Source organism: Sarcophilus harrisii, chromosome 5 (assembly GCF_902635505.1).
Source record: "Sarcophilus harrisii chromosome 5, mSarHar1.11, whole genome shotgun sequence".
NCBI classification, from domain to species: Eukaryota; Metazoa; Chordata; class Mammalia; order Dasyuromorphia; family Dasyuridae; genus Sarcophilus; species Sarcophilus harrisii.
In genome coordinates, this window is record NC_045430.1 from 257,334,412 (window position 1) to 257,355,399 (window position 20,988).

General features: G+C 39.2%; 1 protein-coding gene across 1 annotated transcript in view; it reads left to right on the forward strand.

The window, feature by feature from the left end:
• Positions 1-20,988, forward strand: part of KAT2B (lysine acetyltransferase 2B) — a 105,413-nt gene that overhangs the window by 68,462 nt on the left and 15,963 nt on the right. Inside the window, 5 exon segments of the mRNA XM_031940338.1 lie at positions 1,689-1,795; positions 7,703-7,828; positions 12,371-12,507; positions 15,879-16,087; positions 18,457-18,583. Coding sequence (XP_031796198.1) covers positions 1,689-1,795; positions 7,703-7,828; positions 12,371-12,507; positions 15,879-16,087; positions 18,457-18,583 — 706 coding nt within the window.

Genomic DNA, 20,988 nt, shown 5'->3' on the forward strand with positions numbered 1-20,988 from the left:
TGGTCTGTGAATCACTAGGGGATTTGGGAAGGGTTTCTTGTTATCATAAATCGACAAGTAACCCTGGTTGACAGTCATTGCTTGACATTATATGCAACATCTGGCAGCCGTAATCCCCTTGGGATGGGATGAACTTTTTTTTTTTTTTGGTAGTTTTTATTGTTATCTTTTGTTTTCATATTGCCTAAATTTCTCCCTAAATTACTTCCTCATGCACATTTCTAAAGATCTATTCCATGCAACAATTAAAAAAAAAAAAAAAAAAAAGAACAAGGGAAAAATAAGAAAAATGATCAACAAGTAGAAGAATCTTGAGAGGGTTTTTCTCTGAACAGAATTTGGGGGGTGAGTCATCTTACATGTTTTCTTTAGGGCTGAGCTTGTTCACAGTGTTCAGTTTTTACTATTTTCTGGTTGATCTTTCCATTTACATTGTTGAAATCATTGTGTATATTGTTTTCTTGTCTCTACTGACTTTAGTTCATGTAATTCTTTAAATGGTTCTCTATATTTATCATGTTTATCATTTCTTCCAGCTCAGTCATATTCCATTAAATTGTATGTTAGTTTATTTAACCATTCCCAGATCAATAAGTATCTACTTTGTTTCCAGTTCTCTGCTACCAGAATTTGCTGCTGGTGTATATGGAGCCTTTCTTTTTGTCTATTACCTCTTTGGGGGCCTTATGCCTATTAATGGAATCTCAGGATCAATGAGTATTGGAATTTTATTTATTTTAATTGGATAATTCCAATTTACTTTCTAGAATAATTGGATCCATTTACAGTTTCATCAACAATGTCTCTTGTTTCTACAACTCTTCCAAAATAGATGAGTTTTCATTGTTTAAAAAATTAAATGTATTTAGCATTTTATATTGTCCCCCAGTGAAAACAATTTTTAACATTTGCTTTTAAAACTTGTTCCAAATCATCTTCTTTTCTCTATCCTCTCCCCTTACCCATTGAGAAAGTAAATAATTCTTTATGGATTATATATATGTAATTATATAAAATATTCCCATAGTAATCATATTGTAAAAGAAATGTAGATCAAAAAATTAAAAAAAAGAAGCCCTTAAGAAAAAGAAAGATTTTTTTTTTTTTTTTTATTTAGACACCATTAGTTTTTTCTCTGGATATGGATAGCATTTTTCATCATAAGTCCTTCAGAGTTGTCTTGGATCATTGTGTTGCTGAGAATAGCTGTCATTCATAGCTGAGATTCTCATCTTTTGTCATCTTAAAACAATTATTTCATCATCTATTCTCCTGGATCACAATTCATCATTATTACACAGAGTTGAAATGTAATTTCAGCATTATTTAATTTATATTATTATTGTAGTATATATATATGTGTGTGTGTGTGTGTGTTTGTATGTATTCATTCTTAGTTCTGTTGTTGTATCAGTTGATACAACTTTTCTAGTGCTCCTCAGAAGTCTCTTATCTTCATCATTCCTTGTGGAGTATTAATATCTACTAGAGGTACATACCATAATTTGTTCTTTCCCTAAACAAAAAGACGCCCACTTTGTTTCTAGCTTTCTTTTACCACAAAGAAGTTGAAACAACTTGAACTATTTTGCCTCCCATTACCTTAATATTAATTGCTTTGCTATTTTTAAAGGTGTTTGATTAATCTTAAAGAAATTAATCCTTAATATTATCTTTTTTGTGTGTAGGTTTCTTTCCATGTTAGAAGAAGAAGTTTATAGCCAGAGTTCGCCTATCTGGGATCCAGACTTTCTGGCTGCCTCTTCTCATGCTGGTCAGCTAGGAATCCAAACAGGTAATGTGCATCTAGTATAGAATGGAGACATACAAAAAAGAGTAGGGCTGTGTCATTTGTCACCATTAATTGTACATTGATTTGTGTCATTCATCTGGAAAATTGAAGACCAAAAGAATAAAATGAAGTCCATCATCTATTAGTGAATAAGGTGTGAATATAAACCATGTAAGTGCAGAAATTTTGGTTCTAAAGACTTGAACATATCCTAAGCAATAAATCGAGTCTTTGGTCATATCCTCAAAGAGCCTCTCATGCTCAGATAGGATACACAGGAAACAGACACTCTCATGGAGTCTTTTTTTCAATTAGCTTTTTCTCCCCCAAATGACAAGACATTTTTTCCCCTTCCTTCCAACATCATCTTCCCCTGGACCTCAAAGGGAAAAACGATCCTCTTAATAAAAATCCATAGTCAAGGAACCAATTTCCATATTGGGCAGGTCTATAAATATATGTTCACTTCAATCTGATACTTCTTTGATGGAAGTGGGGCCATTCTTCCTTATTGGCTTCCTGGAATCATGGTGGATCTTTGAATTAATCTGAGTTCTTAAGTCTTTCCAAATTCCTTTTTACTTTGTTGTTCTAGCTGATGCAGTGGAAAGAGCAGCAGATCTGGAGCCAGGAAGACCTATTCAAACCCATCCTTAGACACTTACTGACTATATGGCCTTGTGAAATCAGTTAACTCCTGTCTGCCTCAATTTTCTTTGTAAGAATAATAATAGTACCTATTATTCAGTGCCATATGACATAGTACTTGTAAAGTACTTTGCAAACCCATATAAAACACTTTATAAATGAGAGCTGTTAATGTTTTTTTTTTTAAAGAATAGTTTTTATTTATTTTTCAAAATGCAAAGATAATTTTCAATATTCACCCTTGTAAAATCTTGTGTTCCAAATTTTTTTTCCTCCCTCTCCACCTCTCTCCTTCCCTAGACAGCAAATAATCTAATATAGGTTAAACATGTGCAATTCTTCTAAACATATTTCCACAAGAAAAAGTAGATCAGAAGGGAAAAGAATCAAGAAAGAAAAAAAAATAATCAAGCAAACAAGAAAAAAGGTGAAAATACTATGTTGTGATCTACATTCAGTCCTCATAGTCCTGAGAGTTATTATTGTCATGGAAGCCACTTTATGGATCTAAGATGTTCATTATCCTGAATATTAGTAGAGGCATAGGTCTCAAGAACATGTTCTATGGCTCTTGGATATTATCAGTGGTCCCTTAGGCCTTTGTTCTGTGCTTGGCTTTGGTAGCATATCCTCCAACGTTGGGGCCCTTTTCTGGTTATATATGAAAGAAAAATGGGAATGTATTCATTGCTACTTGTATGATTTTGACTATGTCACTAAGCTAAAGCAGTCCTTGGTTTCCTCATTGAAACAGTAAACTTTTAACACTCTGCCAGGTTCAAGTCTTTTGAAATTTAGGATTCTTTATTCCCTCTCTCTCTGGGGTAGACCTTACAGGATTAGTTCTTCTTTGTTCTAATAAAGATAAGTAAGAAAATTTCACTTATCTAGGCTAGAATGTTTTAACTAAATGAACAAAGCCTTTTTGGTTCCTATTCCTTTGAATCACATCCATTACAATTACTTAGTCTTTCCAATGTTCCTCGGCACATTTTTTTTGCCTTAGAATTTGAAATGTGATTTAGTGTTTCTTTCTGAATTAGGACTTTGTCCCAGTACATTGTGGGTATTTCATATAAATAAGTGATCTTCCATGGACTGACAGATTGATTGATAGATTGATTGGTAGGAATGTTCCAGGGGCTGTTGGAGCCCAAGTTGTCAGTCTATGGCACCATAGACCCGGAAGGAGTAGATTTGGAGTTGGGCTGCAAAAACCCTGATCCTAGGCTAGGCTGTGGAGGATTTTTACTCAATCTTCATTAGCCATGACTTATTTTCTTATTATCCAAATAATTGCATTTTCCAACTAGCTGGTTAATTTAGATTTTCTTGGAAAGAAATCATCACATTTTGCTTTCTAGTATGTTTAATGCTGACCAAACATTGTGTGTGTGTATAATATATATATATATAGTGTACAATTTGAACATTACAACAGCCCTAAGGGATGAGTTTTAATCTCGTCTTATCTTTTCAGATGAGAAAATGGAGACCTTTATTAGGGTAAGGGGGCTTATTGGTCAAAAGCACCTAAGTGAACAAGTGTCTGAGTCATAATTTGAACATGTGTCTCCTGTGCTTCACCAAAGAAAGAAAGAGGAAGCAGGGATAGAGTTGGTTTGTTTTTTGATTTTTTTTTTTTTTTGAAAGAGCCAAGTTAGAAATGGAATGCTGAGCTGAACTCACAAAAAATGTGGCAAAGCCCACATTGTTCCCCACAGACTTTAGGAATTCCACTTCTCAGTATCCCAGCTGCCCTGGCTGCTGTAGCATTATAATTTTAATAACAAACTTTCCCCTTGCTTTGTAGCACCTATTACTGTGTTTTCAGATAAATATTCAAAAAAAGATGGACTCTGTGAGATTTCCTCCTAGGAGAGGGAGCACTAGACCCAGAAAAAGTATGTGTGTATTGGGGTGTTGTCAGTCCCCACTCTGCCATAGACTCAATGTTTGTCCCTTAATTTATTTAACCTCTGGGAGCCTTCATTGCTTTCTTTATAAATGAGGGGAATGGTCTGGAGGATCACCAAGGATTCCTTCTAATTCTCAGGTTCAAAGGTAAAAATATCTGTCTTGATTTTGGCCCTGTAATTACTAGGTGAGTGCATGTTGTTATATAAGAGCTCTCAAGTTTAAGGCTAGGTCTTCATTATGCTTTATGCCAGCATTTAGCTGGCAGCATAAATGCAGTTTGGTCTTTACAACCCCTGCAGACTTTTGCTCAGATAATCTGGGACAGCCACTTAACAGTCACATATTCTCTACCTTTTTTGGATAACTCAGCAGAGAAGATTGGGACCCTCAGTAACCCATTGTGAGTTATGGGATCTTAGAATTATGTGCTTAGAGCTGGAAGTTCCTTTCCTGGCCTAAGTGGGGATGGGGATATTTTAAAGTCTCTCCTTCTTTTGTGCTGGATTTAAAAAATCAACTGAACTATACAGAAGTTAAAACCCCACAATATTCTTTACTGCTGATTTAAGACTCTGAAAGAAGTGTTTGTCCACAATGCCAAATAAATAGTCATATTTGTTTGGGAAGAAACCCAACTTTTATGCTTTGGGGAAATCACTTTTTGTGCAACTTGAGGCCTTTAAAAAACACTTCAAGAAAGAATCCCCATAGAATTGATCCAAAGGGCCTCATTTGGCATAGTTCTTCATTCTCCCTGAAAAAGTAAATAGGAAATGATGGAGAAGGGCATAAGGTGGACTCTTGTTCCTTCAGGCCGAGGAATAAAGTCCAATGTCGCTAAACATGCGAGTTATCCTCACATTCCTTCCAGTGAGTCTTTCATAAGGGCATGTTAGTTCATTTCTGGCTGTTTTTCTGTTGGTCAGTAAGCATTTATTAAACACCTACCAAGTTAGAGTGATAAGTGAGCACTCCAATTCTGATCCCATGTGGGGTCAAGGTCAAAAGACCGAGGGTTGGAATCCTGGATCTGACACCTATGATTTCACATGTGTGACTCTGGGTAACCTTGAAGCCTTATTTTCTACATCTGTCAAATGAAAGGGTTTGTACTTTGGGTGGGAAGTAACTTCCAGCTCTTATCTTTGAGATGTATACCCCAAACCAACCTATTTTTTATTTATTTATTTTTTTTTTGATAGCTGTGGTCCGGAGATGGTTGGAAGGATAGAATCTTAACCCCTGGACTTTTAAGTTGAAAGCATCTTCTGATTGTAATCTTTCTTTTAGTGGCACTATCATTAAAGCTGTTAAAAGCAACTGAGGACATAGTGTTAAGATTTGGAATCAGGAACACTCACTCAGATCCTTCCTCAGATTAATCCTGTGACCTTTGGCAAGTCACTTAATATTATAGCCTCATACAGACTTAATTTCCTTACCAATTAAATGGGAATAATAAAATAATAGCCCCAACCTCACAGAGTCATTGTGAAGATTATAAATGTGAAGGCCTTTGAAAACCTGAAATGCTAGTTATTAATAGCATTATGATCATCATCCTTCTGTGATTGGTGACTAGACTAGAAGAGTAGGGTCGTAGCCCAGTTATTGAGAACAGAGGACAAACAATGAGCTATGAGGAGCAGGAGCTGCCCTACTGGGGACCCAACTGACCAGCTACAGTTGGGCAGTACAGCTTCTTCTCCTTCCCTCCCTCCCTCCATCCTTCCCGCCTTCTCTTCTTTCTTTCCTCTCTTCCTTTCTCCCTTTCTCTTTCCCTTCCTCCCTTCTTCCTTGCCTCTCTCCCTTCCTTCCTTCTATTTCTCTTTGTCCACATAGGGAATCATACCTTTACATGCATATGTTCTGTCCAAAGGAATACAAATTTTAATCACTAAAACCTAGAAAGATAATTAGGGATTTATGGGCTAGGTGTCTTTCTTAAGGATGATGCCTTAAAACTTAATCACTCTGAGTCTCATCTATTCATCAGTAACAGATCCCAGCCCTAAACTCACTCATTGTTTGGGTCCTGATGGCTCAGAGTGAGCGTAAATAGCAATTCTTTCTGGTGTGGTCAGAAACATTGAGGGTCTCTCCTTCCCAGAGTGATTTTATGCTATTTATTTATTTATTTATTTATTTATTTATTCATTCATTCATTCATTCATTCATTCATTCATTTATTTATTTATTTTCCTGACTAAGGAAAAGAGCTCATTCTTTGCCTCATTTTTTATTTAGTCTTAATCACTGAATGGGCACTGCCTCAGTTAGACTGTGATCTGGGAAAGACCTCCACTTAAAACAGCCAAGGAAGGTCTCCTGCTGTGTTTGGGGCCATCTGAAGCATCCTGCTCTCTCTCTGGCCGCTGAGCCCAGATGGTTCTGCAGTGACTTAGGCTGGAGACATTGCACCGCTTTGCATCATTACTGAGGTCATGGTGCTCTTTGAGCAGGAAGGCCCTCCCAGTACAACCACTTCTCTTTTCCAGAGGACAAAATGGTGGGCTAGAATAGGTATAGACTGCCATCCAAGGCCACTCAAACTCGCAATATTGGACTGGTTGGGAACATCTCAGCCCCTTTTGGCCTGGTGCCAGTTCCCTTGTTCAGGTTTTGTATTCACAGAAGTGCCATCTTAAAGGGCTCTTTATTGACTCCCTCTAAGAAGAGGAAAATTCTGAGCTAACTTGTGCTGTGTGCTGTTTCCAGCTTCTTTCTGAGAATCTTTCCAGTCCACTGTTGGAGCTCAGGTATCAAGACCTCAAGACACTAGCAGTGGGACACTGGGCAAGTCCCTTAAGCTTCCCAAGACTCAGTTTCCTCCTTTAAAAAAAAAAAAGCATAATACTATAAAACCTTTTGCATAGGCTCACCTAAAGGATTATGCGTAAAGAACTTTGAACACTTTAAAGGACAATTCAGATGTCAGTTATTATTATCTTGATGATATTTTATATATTATATATATATATATATATATATAAAGATCAGTTGACATTTTAGGCACATTGCTTTTATTAATAAGTTTCAAAGATAACAACAAACAGTGATATATGAATATTATATATATGTAAGTATACATGTAAATGTATGTGTATTATAAATACATGAGGCAGCTAGGTGACACAGTGGATAGAGCATCAGCTCTGGCATCGAGAGGACCTGACTTCATATTTGGCCTCTGACACTTACTAGTGACCCTGGAAAAGTCACTTAACCCCAATCGACTCCAAAGGAAAAAAAGAAAGAAGCCCATGAAACTAGTGTGCCTCTGAAAATATTGACTTCAGTTAATGTCTCACTTGACCCTTTTCTTCTTTTCTTCTGTTGCAGTCATCAATCCTCCTCCTGTGGCTAGGACTGTGTCATACAACGGGAGCCCTTCCTCTCTGGAGCAGCCCATTGGAGGAAGCTTGAGTCCTGTCTGTAAAGTCTCTTCTGGACTGGAAGGGAACCGAGGTAATCTAGAAGAGGGAGAGTGAGCTGATTTATTCCGGAGTAGGACTTCCTTATCACTTAGATGACCTCCTACTACTTTGGTCTTTTAAATGTGACTCTCCTCAGTACAAATCATGACGTTCTGTGACTCCCAACACCTCACAGAGCAACACTTTTTAAAAGGTTGAAGGAAATTGGCCCTTTTAGTCATGGGGTTGTACAGTGGGGGCAATGAGCGTGTCTGCGGTGTCTGGACTGGGAGGCAAAGGACTGAGCTTCAACTTCCATCTTTGGGATTCAGCACAAAGCACTTTCATTTCTTGCAAATGAAATACCTTATAAAAGGTTATCTCATCTCTAAAGTGCAGGTGCCGGACTTTCTAAGAGTCCCTCCAGATCTAAATCCTGGGATCCTGTAGATTTCTTCTTGTAAGTTGTTTTCACTTGCATCTCTTGCTGTGATCCCATTTTGGAGTTTTCTTGGCAGAGATATTGGAGTGGTTTGCCCTTTCTCCAACTCTTTTTCCATATGAGGAAACCAAGGCAGGTAGAGTAAAGTGACTTGCCCAGGATCACACTGCTAGTAACCCACACCAGACTTGAATTCAGATCTTCCTGACTTTAGAAGCATCTACTGTGTGCAGAGCCCTGTTTGACAAGGGAAGATGGAATACAAAGGTGCTGGTGCTATCACTGTTCCCCTTAAGGAACTAGCAAATCAAGTAGGAGAGAGAAACTGTGCACGTCAGCCTAATGTGAAGTAGAATTCAATAAGTGCCTAAGAGCCATTTAGGGAGGGGGCAAGTTTGGAGGAAGGAAAGAAGAAGGGGTCACGAGGGAAATCTCTGTGGCTGGCATTGGGGCCTTGAATGTAGGGATGGGGTTTCATTATATGGGGGATGTGAGGTGGAGAATATTGCAAGAATGAGGAAATAACAAAATAAGCCACTTATCCTGAAAAACGAGAGCTGTGGCGGTGAGAATGGTGAGCAGTGGGGTGTTTTTGCTTACTTATGAAAAGGAACATCCGTAATCGAGCTGTAGTGAGTTTGATGCTGGTCAGTGGCAGGAGGAGCTCTTCTCCGTGGGAACATGTATCAGGGGACAAGGAAGCTGGCAGTAGCAGGAAGAAATTCCCTTCATCTGGGCAGCCTTTGGCTCCAAAGTTCAAGCAGACTTTTCATTCCTTGCTTTCAGAAGCTTCACCGTCTTTCTGGGGATCTTTATGCTAAGAGAAAGACTCTTGTAGTGCGCATTTCAAGTCCTTTGGTCTGTGTCCATCACATGTCTCCAGGCTGATCTCCCCCTTCCCTCTCACACCATCCACCTTGTGGCCAGACTGGCTAGTTGGGATGCTTTTGTTCCTTGAAGCTCAAGGACCACCTGGTCACTCCAGTTGATAGTTCTTTTACCCTCACCCCCAGGATTTACACATTTTAGAGCGTTTCCTTCCCCTCTCCCAACAAATTGTAAGCTCTTTGAGGGCAGGGACTTAAGTAAAGTAAAGGCTTGGTTAATTAGAACTTAACATCATAGCAAAAGAAATGTTTTCATGTCACAAGATGCTTTATTTTGGCTTAACTTTTGAACTAGAGTAGGATCACCAGTGGCCTTTCTTTCCCTTTTCCCTATCCCAGACCCTTATTTTCCTCATGGCCTTTTGCCTGGAAGGAGTAAATTGCTCCATGTTTGCTATTCTAAAGGCAGGAAGGCTCTATGTCTATGCCCAAACAGCCTCAACCAGGTGTCAGGGCTGTGCCCTGACTCCTTGGCTGAGACTGCAGTGGGAGGAGGCCTTCTTCTGTTTAACTGCTTCGGACAATGAAAGATATTGAGTGCTATTCTGTTTTTTCTTTTTTAATGTGGAAGTTAATCATCAATAAACGCAAAGCATTTAATATACAAAGAACAAAAAAAGAGGATTGTTGACAATACTTTGATTTTATATATAATATATAGTTTTATAAGGTATTAATAAAATTGCCTGCTAGTTTGTAGAAATTTCTGAATTCTGAATTTATTTTTTTAAAAAAGTTTTGTTAATCTTCTCCTTCCCTTCTCTTTTTCTTCCTCCTCCCTCCCTTCTCCCTTCCCTTTCTATTTTCTTCCTTCTTGCCTTCTCCTCCAAATACTGACTGATTTCATTAATTTTTTTTCCCCAAGTAACAAAAATCTTTGTTCCCTCCCTCTCTCTTCCATTTTCCTTCCTTCATGGAGTTGAGAGGAGTTGAAAGAATCCCTTAAAACAAATGTACTTAGTCAGGCATATATGTAAGTTTTAGTCTTTACCCTAAGTCCACCACCTCTCTTTCAGAAGATGGGGGTATTTTTTTTTTTTTTTAATATTTTTCTCCAGTTACATTTAAAACAATTTTTCCCCATTTGTTTTTAAGATTCTAGATTCTTTCCCTTCTCCCCATCCACATATGAGGTTATGTAAAACATTTCCATTATCAAAGTCAAGTTGTGAAAGAAAACAGATCTCAGGTTGTATGGCTTATCGACAGTCTTCTCGCATTATGGCTGGTCATTGCTTTAATTGGCAGTTTTTCAGCATTTTTCAATGTTGTTACTCTTATTTTCCCCATTCTGCTCAGTTCACTCTGCCTCAGTTCAGACAGATCTTTATAGATTTTTTTCTTTCTAAACTATTTCTTTAATCATTTCTTATAGTACAATAATAATATACATTGTAATATAATTTGTACAACCATTCCTTCATTGATAGGTACACAATTGCCTTTGCGTCCAATTGGAAGTTGACCAAAAAAGAGGCTGGCAAATCTTAGCAGGGTTAATGATCTTTGGTGGAGCCACATGTGACTCAGTCTAGTCTTTCTGAAAACATTTGGAACATTGTCCCGAAAGCTTGTGCTCTTTAAATCAGTCACATCACTACTAGATCTATGCTCCAAAGAGATTAGCTAGGAACCATATACTCCCATGCATTTAAAAAGAAAAATTATTGATGTGCTGCCTGCCTCTAATTTACTCTTCTCCCCTTGAATCCCAAATAGACTTTCCTGTGATGATTTAGCAAATAGTAAAATAATTAAGAAAAGGTCCAGTCAAGAAATGGCAACCTAATCACATAATCTGATGTGATCTTCCCTTTTGGCCTCTTGGTGGGAAGGTTAGTGGGCAGCATGCCCTGGGAAGGCACTAGGAGAAGAGGGTGAGCTCCTCCCTTATTCTAGAAGCTAAACAAAAACCTCAACTTTCCTTTGTATAAACATCAAATAGAAACTTAATCCTCCAAGTTCAAAAGCCTTATCAACAAAAGAGAGTAAGTGACTTTATCTGCACTTGCTTCAAGTAGTCTCTGTCTCAAATTCCTTTTTTAAAAATAGCTTTTGGCTGAGCTGTTTTTCCATTGCCCTCCTCCTCTTCCTCCTTCTGCCATAAAGTCATCCCTTATTGCTTATTTTCCAACATAGAATGGGAAAGAGAGAAGAGTGGGAAAACTTTTTCCTTTTTGGAACTTGTTTATTAAAAGTTTTCCTAATTTAAACACTCCAGTGGACTTCATTTCCTTATGCCTTGCATCATATTACCAGTTTTACTCCCTCTTTATAGTTGAACTTTTAAAAAAAAATCTTATTAAGGATCAGAATCATATAGTAGATAGAAGGTTGCACTTGTAAGGGTAATATGGATTTTGCTACTGCCTTTGACACTAAAGGTAGCCCTGATGTACTATGGAAAAGATGATGGATTTGGCATCAGAAAATTCAGATTCCAATCTCATCTCTGATCTTGCCTGTGTGATTTTGGATAAGTCACAGTTTCTCATTTGTAAAATGGGTAGCTAGGCAATCCTTAAGGTCCTTTCCAGCTCTGAGATCTTGTAGTGGTCATATCACATAATATCCCCAAGTCTCAGTTTCCTTTATTGTAAAATGAGAAAAAGGACCCATGGGGCTGTTGGATAAGGCTTAAGTGGACTGATATTTGTGAAACATTTGGAGATTTTAACAGGTTGTGTGAATGGATATAAGCTGGAATAATATTGCTGTTATACAGTCTGTTGCTTTCTTGTTCCCTCAAGCTATTCTTCACTGGGCAGTTAGGTAGCAAGAGGTCAAAGTGGATAGAGTGCTGGATTTGGGGTCAAGAAGCCCCAAGTTTAAATCTTGTCTCAGATACTTCTTTGATGTTTGATTCTGGGCGGGTCATTTATTTTCTCTGGGCCTCAGTTTCTTAATCTGTAAAATAAGAGGGTTAGACTTTATGACTTCCAAGATCACTTCTGTCTCTGGATCTATGATTCTAAGATCAAGAACATTTCCTTGTCGCACAAAAGGATGGGCCTTGAGAGAAGGGGTGGACTTCAAACATCAGTGGTGGGGAGGAAGGGAAGGGAGATTAGTCAGGAAGCTGGTTGAGGACGAAGTGGGAACTCTCTTGGCCAAAAAGGACATTAAAAGCTTCTCTGCTTTCCAGTAAGTGAATTATTCCTAAGCTCTATTAGTGAGGGTCATAGAGAATTATCTGAAGAGATTTCTTCAATTTGTTATGTATTTTAAAAATGAGCTCTCTTACATTTTGTGTTTATTATTGTAGGAGAGAAGAGAAAAATGAACGACCTTCATTCCCTGGAGGAGGCCAAGAGACCCAGAGTTGTAGGGGATATTCCCATTGAGTTGATCAATGAAGTCATGTCTACCATTACAGACCCTGCCGCAATGCTGGGACCAGAGGTGAGCATGATGAGTGATTCAGGAAGCACGGGCGGCCCCCAGGGGCTCCCATCTCACTTCATCCTGAGCTAGATGGGGCCGACTTGGAGAGATTAATGTGCCATGATGCTGGAGCTTGATTTCAGGCAGGAGAAGAGTTATTTTGCCTATCCCTCTCTCAAATAGAAACTTCATTTGACACGATGAATATATAATCACAGCAAAATGGTGATGAATCTCCTTTTCAGAGAGTCTGACAGCTGCTAGAGATAAGGAAATACTTAGAGCAAAGCTCTCAATTTAGTTTATGAAAGAATTTCCCCCCTCTCCCCTTCCCCTCCTTCTCTCTCTATCTCTCCCTCCATCTCCATATCCAGCTCCTCTCTTCTATCTTCCCTCCCTCTTTCCCTCTTTCTCTCTCTCTGTCTTTTCCCTTCTCTCTCACTTTGTCTCTCCCTCCATCTTTATATCCAGCTTCCTTTTCTCTATCTTTCCTTCCTTCCTTCCTTCCTTTCCCTCCATCTCCATGGCCATTTCCCTCTCTCCCCTCTTCTCTCCTTTGCTTTTTCTGTTCTCTCTCTGTCTCTCCCTCCCTCTCCCCCAGTCAGTCCAGTAATAGATAATTAAATATGTTAACTGTGTCATTTTCTCAGGTAACCATTTTAAAAGTCTGAACATAAGAAAATCCCGCCTCAGCACATTAAATTACTGAATGAGCAGAATGCCATCTTGCTACAAGTTCATCCTTTCCCCTTTTCTTAAACTGTGGAGGGTGAAGGCGTAGGAGGAGGGGATTTCTAAATTCTGCTGTGCTATTCCTTGGAGAGAAGTAGAATGCCTTGGATCAAGCCCTGGGTATGAAGGGGATAACTCACATTAGCATGTAACGTATTTACACCCCTCCCCCCCCCCCCCCCCCCCCCCCCCCCCCCCCCCCCCCCCCCCCCCCCCCCCCCCCCCCCCCCCCCCCCCACACACACACACAGATAGTACTTGTATACAAAACTGATAATATTTTATTTAACTTTCTCATCTAGTTAATTAAGTTTTGCAAAATGCTTTACATGAATTATTTCATCGATCCCTACAACATCCCTATTAGGTAGCTGCTACCAATTTATTACTCCCAAATTACTACCCCCAATTTCTAGATAAAGAAATTGAATCTCACAGAGGTTATATATCACTAGATAAGGCAGCAAGCATTTATTAAGCATACTTTCTACGTGCTAAACTCTGGGGTTACAGGGAGCTAGAAGGAGATGTTAATGCACAAAAGGTATTGGAAAGTGGGGGAAGGAAGAAAATTTTCACTGAGTGGCTAAGGGAGAGGTAGGTGAAAGATGAAAGAAGCCCAGAAAGTCAGAAGTAGTATCAGAGGGAGAATAATGATTGATCAGCCTCCAAAAGGGAGCCACCATGTTGCGAGGATATTCCAAGCTTCAAGCACTAAATCTCAGAGGCAGATCTGGGAACGTGTCAAATTTTAATCTAAGTCTTGAGATTCCCTGTCGGCCCCAGCATCTCCTCTGCGGAACTGCTTGGCTTTGAGCACTGGTCTGATGGTGGGTCAGTGACTGGGCAAACCATTTTTTATTTCTGCTCCACCAGTGAGATATAGGGCCAATGGGTTTTAAGGCTCTGCCTCTTGGAATGGCTGTTAGGTTAAGCTGTCAGGCTGAGATAATACATATAAAAAGTGGTGTCTACATTTTAACTCGTCATTAACCATGTAAATTTGGGAGGGAGGAGAATGAAATTAAACACTATTGCCATTTGGGGAAAACTGAGTTCATTGAATATTTATTAATTGCCCAGAGTGTTATAGGCAGTGCTCTTGGCAGACAATGGAAGGATTGGGAGCGGAATCAAAAGATAAATAAAATCCTGCCATCTGGGAGCTTCTATTCTATTCTTAACAAAACATTGTGTAGCCTGATGGTGAGATCCAAATTATGCACAAGATCAGTGTGGGTAAGAAGTAACAAAGACAGAAAGTTCAGTGATACAAAGTAATCCAAAGGAGAACAGAGTCCTGATGGTGGGCAGGGTCTGAAAGGGCTGCAGGTGGCTCTGAGATGAGCTTTGAAAGGAAAGGGGGAATCTAGAAGGAAGGACTGCTTTCCAGGATTGCCCACAACATGGGCAAAGGAACAGAGGTGGGAGCCAGCTCACCAGGTCTGCCAGGCTGACTAGTGTAGAGAGCACAGCAAGGACTTTGATAGGCAAGAAGGTAGCGGAAAGGGTGGTGACTAGGTGCTAGAGGCTTTCTCGTGTCATGCTGCGGGTTTGGCATTCCTCCTCAAGGTAATAGGGAGCCACTGAAGGTGTTTGTTACCAAAGTGGTTAAGCTTGGGTAATAGGGAGCCACTGAGGGAATTTCATTACCAAAGTAGTTAAGCTTGTGTTTTTGAAATGCTGGCCGAGTGCCAGGGGGTCTTGGACTCTGAGTCGGCTCTCCTGCTGAACATATTGTGGTACTTAGATGAGGAAGAGGAGGGCTGTTGTAGTCTGGAGGCACTGCTTGGCAAAATGAAAGACGGCACTGATTGACCATTAGATTTCCTTTTGATTCTGTCTGGTTTTTTTATTGGTAAGTATAAGATAATATTGGATACTCCAGGGCATCGTCAGCTAGTCGTGTTTGACTCTTCATGACCCTATCTGGGGTTTTCTTGGCAGAGACCCCAGAATGGTTTGCCATTTCCTTTTCCAGCTCATTTTAGAGGTGAGAAAACACAAACAAACAGGGATAAGTGACTTGTCTACAGTCACAAAAGATAGTAAGTGTCTCAGGTCAGACTTGGATTCAGCTTTTCTAACCCCAGGACTGGCCTCCCAGGGCAGTGAATAGAGTGTCAAACTCACTAGAATGAGATAGAGAAGGAAATATAAACTATTATCTTTTCCAAGAGTACCCCAGGTGGATCACAAAGAGTTGGACATTGGGGCAGATAGATAGAGCACTGGCCCTGGAATTAGGAGGACCTGAATTCAAATCTGGTTTCAGGCATTTTAACACTTCCTATGTGACCCTGCGTAAGTCACTTAACTCCAGTTGCCTCAGCAAAAAAAACAAAACAAGAAACCAAAGAGTTGGACATGTCACAACAGCACCACCAAGGACCATTGCATCAAGGCTGGTTCTCTCATTTGTGTCGGCAATTCATATGAAAAACACTGCTCTGTGGAGTCTTTCCCAGCCACCATTTGAACCATTGGTTTGGATCTCCAGGGATCTGAAGAGAAAATGAATAGGGAATCATAGAGTCCTTGTTCTAGAGCAGAAAAAGCTGTCTTGTAGCTGTCTTCCTAGGCAGGCTTGTAATTTTACAGATTTTTTTTTCTTTTTTTCATTTCCCTTTCTCTCTCCTTCCTGTCCCTTATCCCAGACCAACTTTCTATCAGCACATTCAGCCCGGGATGAAGCCGCCAGGCTGGAAGAGCGCCGGGGTGTGATAGAATTCCATGTGGTTGGCAACTCTCTGAATCAGAAGCCTAACAAAAAGATCATGATGTGGCTGGTTGGCTTACAGAATGTCTTCTCTCATCAGCTCCCTAGAATGCCCAAAGAGTATATCACACGCCTCGTCTTTGACCCGTAAGTATGTGTGTGTGTGTGTGTGTGTGTGTGTGTGTGTATACATGTGCTCATCTTAATATTCTCAGAGAGGTGTATTTAGGCTTGATGAAAGCAATGACTTCTTAATGATTCAAGTGAGCATGGATTGATGGAGGGTGCTGATGGGATTCCTCCTCATTGCATGACTTCAAGCAAAAGATTCTCTATTATCGTAGAGGGCCTCTTTGGGTATGGGTTGGAAAATCGGAGTTTGTTAACAAAGCATTTGTTAAGTTAAAAAAAAAAAAAAATGGCCACTGGATCTCCTCTGGGATCCAATGCATTTGTACATTTCAAAATATTTTGGTAAGGATTCCACAAACTTCACCAGGATGCCAGAGGAATTTGTATCGCCCAAAATAGATTAAGCCCTAGATGACAGGGTCTTTGAGATCCCTTTCAGTTCTGGATTCTGTGAAGAGATAAGAGAGAGAGAGCCTAGGACTGGTGATATTTTAGTATCAATAATGAAAATTTTGTTTTATTTTGAAACTTAGTCCCAGGAATGAAACTGACATTTGCCAAGTTGTCCACATTAGTCCTTACTGGGCAATGAGATGGTGCAATTTCTGAGCTCTGTCCTCAGATTTCTTCTGTACCTTAAAAATGTGTAGCTGGCCATGTGAGTTTTGTTTTTAAACATGTGCAAATGTTCAAAATTAAACAAATTGCTCATTACTGATACGGAAATATCAGAAATCCAAGGCTTACTCTCACTAGTCCCTTGGTCTTCATAGACTCTCAGAGATGAAATGGACGTCAAAGTCCTTCAAAGCACCTCTCCAAGAACCAACTAAGAGAGGAATCACTCTGAAGTTAGCATGGCCTTTCCTTGTGTTTCCAACCTACAAATTCAAAGCCTTTCCAGCTTGTTGGGACACATTAGTGCCAGCTCTCTATTGGCATTGTCTTTGAGAACCCAGGGTCAAAAGCAGAACTAGAGATCATTACTGATCACAAAATAGAAAATTTCGATTATACCAAACTGAAAAGTTTTTGTACAAACAAAACTAATGCAGACAAGATTAGAAGGGGAAAAATAAATGGGAAAATATTTTTTACAGTCAAAGGTTCTGATAAAGGCCTATTTAAAAATATATAGAGAATTAACCTAATTTATAAAAAACAAGCCATTCTCCAATTGAAAATGGTCAAAGGATATGAAAGACAATTCTCAGATGAAGAAATTGAAACTATTTCTAGTCATAGAAAAGATGCTCCAAGTCATTATTAATCGAGAAATGCAAATTAAGACAACCTAAGATAAACCACACACCTGCGATTGGCTAAGATAAGGAAAAAAATGTGATTGTTGGAGGGGATGGGAAAATGGGCATTGATTCATTGTTGGTGGAGTTGTGAACAATCCAACCATTTTGGAGAGTAGTTTGATCTATGTCAAAAAGTTTCAAACGTATACCCTTTGATCCAGAGGTTACTTACTGGGATTATATCCCAAAGAGATTATAAAGAAGGGAAAGGGACCTGTATGTGCACATGTTTGTGGCAGCCCTTTTGTAGTGGTAGAAACTGAAATGAATGGATGTCCACAGTTGGAGAATGGTGAAAAATTGTGGTATATGAAAATTATGGAATATTACTGTTCTGTAAGAAATGACCAACAGGATGATTTCAGAAAGGCCTGAGAACTTACAAACTGATGCTGAGTGAAATGAGCAGGACCAGGAGATCATTATATATTCAACAAAATACTAGAATTCCAGTTCTGATGGATCAGGCCATCCCTAAATCAGATCAACCAAATCATTTCTAATGGAGCAGAATGAACTGAACTAGCATACCCAGAAAAGAACCTGGGAGATGATAAAAATTACATTGAATTCAACCCTATATTTATGCACACCTGCATTTTGATTTCCCAACCAATTGTACAATAATTAGAGTCTGATTTTTGTACAGCAAAATAATGTTTTTATGTATACTTTTTGTATCTAAGTTATATTTTTATATTTTAAATCTACTGGTCATCCTGACATTTAGGGAGGGGGGGGTAAGAGGTGAAAAATTGGAACAAGAGGTTTGGCAATTGTTAATGCTGTAAAGTTACCCATGTATATATCCTGTAAATAAAAGGCTATTAAAAGAGAACCCAGGGTCAGCTTGTGGCTGTGATGAAAGAGTAGCCCTCTTTCTGTACCATAAGAGTCCAGATGAAAATGAGATCTGAATAGAGAGGAACTTGGGAATGTAAGTTCTAAAGTAACCTCAAAAATCTAGATATCCAGTATATCTCACCTGTTTTCTCCTTGATCGGTTAATAATAAGCAACTCAAATATCTGCTCCTTTGCAATATAATTAAAATCTGGACCCAATCTGATTCTTTCAGTAAGCACAAGACTCTTGCTCTGATTAAAGATGGCCGTGTGATTGGTGGGATCTGTTTCCGAATGTTCCCATCACAAGGATTCACGGAGATTGTCTTCTGTGCCGTAACTTCCAATGAGCAAGTCAAGGTAAGGGCCTCCCAAAGGCTTGCTTAGAACCAACACAACACGGTATGGGGAGGAGAGAGAGAGAAAAACCCTGGTCTGTTGGGAACTTCTTGGTCTTGTCCAACAGAGGACACAAATAGAGTTTGGGAGTCCTTGAAAGAAATTGTGAGTTGCCGCTGCTGTTTTCTTTCTCATATAAGAAGTTAGTGTGGTTCAACTTTTTATAACTTGAGAAAGAAAATTCATCATGATATTGGGCATGAAGTTCTGTCATTTTAGAAGCTTCCTATCATGTTTTGGAACTGCAACTAAAATGCCTTTTTCCATTTTGCCCTATTGTGAATTGTTGAAGTTAATGATCCCAAAACGGAGAGCATCCCAGAATGACTTCCTTGTCTTGGTGCATCTTGACTTTTTTTTTTTTTTTTTTTTTTTTGGATGCTTATTTCCTTACCAAATCTCCTTGTTTTTGTGTGAGTGTTTTGAGACCTCCAGTTAAACTTTCTTTTAGAGGTCTCCTTTTTCTTAACTCTGGTTTTAGTTAGTGTTCTGATCAGGAGAGGGCAGTGTGGTAATGAGAGTGGAATGAAAAAGACCTGAATTCAAATCCCTCCTCTGACTCTTTTTAGCTTTGTGAGCCTACTTGGGCCATAACTTGTGTGAGACTCAATTTACTTATCTGTAAAATGAAGATAATAATAGCACTTACCCCTAAAGTTGTCTAGGTTTCACCAGAGTCCACAAACAAATACAGAACCATAAATCTCTCAGGTAGACTCTGTAGGCTTTCCCTGGAAGGTCTAGGTCATTTGAATAAATGATCCCCATTTACCCTGGGCCTTTATTGGCCTGCTCATGGGAGCGATAAGGCGTGTAGCTCCAGTCCAAATCTCTAGATCTCCCCTAGCTTGGTTTTAATCTTTCAGTGTAGAACCAGCTTCTTTCTCCTCCTCCCAATGTGCTGCGGAGAAATCCTTCCTCCAAGTAGACCAAACCCTCAAATTCAAGAACTCTCAAACTTAGGGTTAATTCCTCAGGTAACTCTCCAAAGTGATGTTCCCCAGGATATCTTTGTCTGGCAAAACATATAGGTACTAGAAACATTGCCTAGAGTGTTACAAAGTCCTCCTCCACACATCAGGAACCATGTCCTTGAACGGCCCTCTGAGGTCTTTTGAAGGCCGAGCCCTCCTCTGCCATGTGATTCTGATATAAAGAGCTTACATTCCTTGGGGGGAGGAAACAATTGCAAAATACAGTGATTTGGGAATCATTGAAAGTTAAGTTTTATGAAGCTTGGACTTGGTGTCTTATGAGCTTCCTTCTGACCCCAAACTCTGCATGATCCTTCTACATTTGAACTTTTGTAATAAAATAGCCCTAGATTTCATTTTAGAAGAGCCTGTGTGAGCCCTGAAAAGGTCACTTAAGTTTGGAAACTAAAAAGTTGCCTAGTGGTGATGAATGGCTGAACGACTGATAAAATGGAAATGTTAATGGAGGCCTCTTGTGCCATGAGGTTTGACCCAGGGGGGGTTCAGAGAAACCTGGAAAGGTATGAGCCGAGTGGAGTGAGCAGACAAGAACATTTAAAAATATCACTCTCCTCCTGATGGAAGATGCAGAGAGCTACACACATTTTTGGACCAAGCCAACACGACAATCTCTCTTGTTTGACTCTATGAGTTGTAATGATAATTAAGTTTAGATTTTTGGTTCCCAGCGGCAGGGGATAGGTGGCAGTGGGCAGCAGAGAAAGGAAATATTTGTCAACCTAACAGACAATTCCTGAAGTCCTAAATTCCTGTGAACACTTCCCTGTTTGATCACATGAAATGAAAACTTTAGAACCATGAGTCTTACTTAAATCCTTCCTAGCCCTAAATCTGTAATTCTGTTTATTTTAAATCAACCACAAACCCCAACCGTTATTTGAAAAGAACAACAAAAATCATACAATTCCTCTATCCATTTATGGTAGTGATCAAGCACTTGATACTTTTGCTTGGCATCTGTAAATGACTTTCACTGGAGATAATAAAGAATCAGAAAATCTTTTCCAGGGTAAATTGGACAGTAGACTTTGCTTGACCGCACAGATTATCAAAGGATGGAAAAATCAGTTAATTGTTTTTCTTTTATTGTTGTTGTCGACTTGGATTTTAAACGAATGTTTTTCTGATGTTCAAAGATATATTCTATATCTATCTATATAAAAAACATAATAGATATATAGATTTTATATACATATATATGTGTATATATATTATATGTGTATATATGTGAGGCAGAGAGAGAATCTTTCCTCCCCTTCTCTCCCCTTGCCCCCTCCCTTCAAGCTCACTATTTTGCAGGTATTCTGTTTGGAGTGATCACTTCTACTGCTTGCTGAACTCATTAATTGCTTTTCAGGGAGATCTGACAGT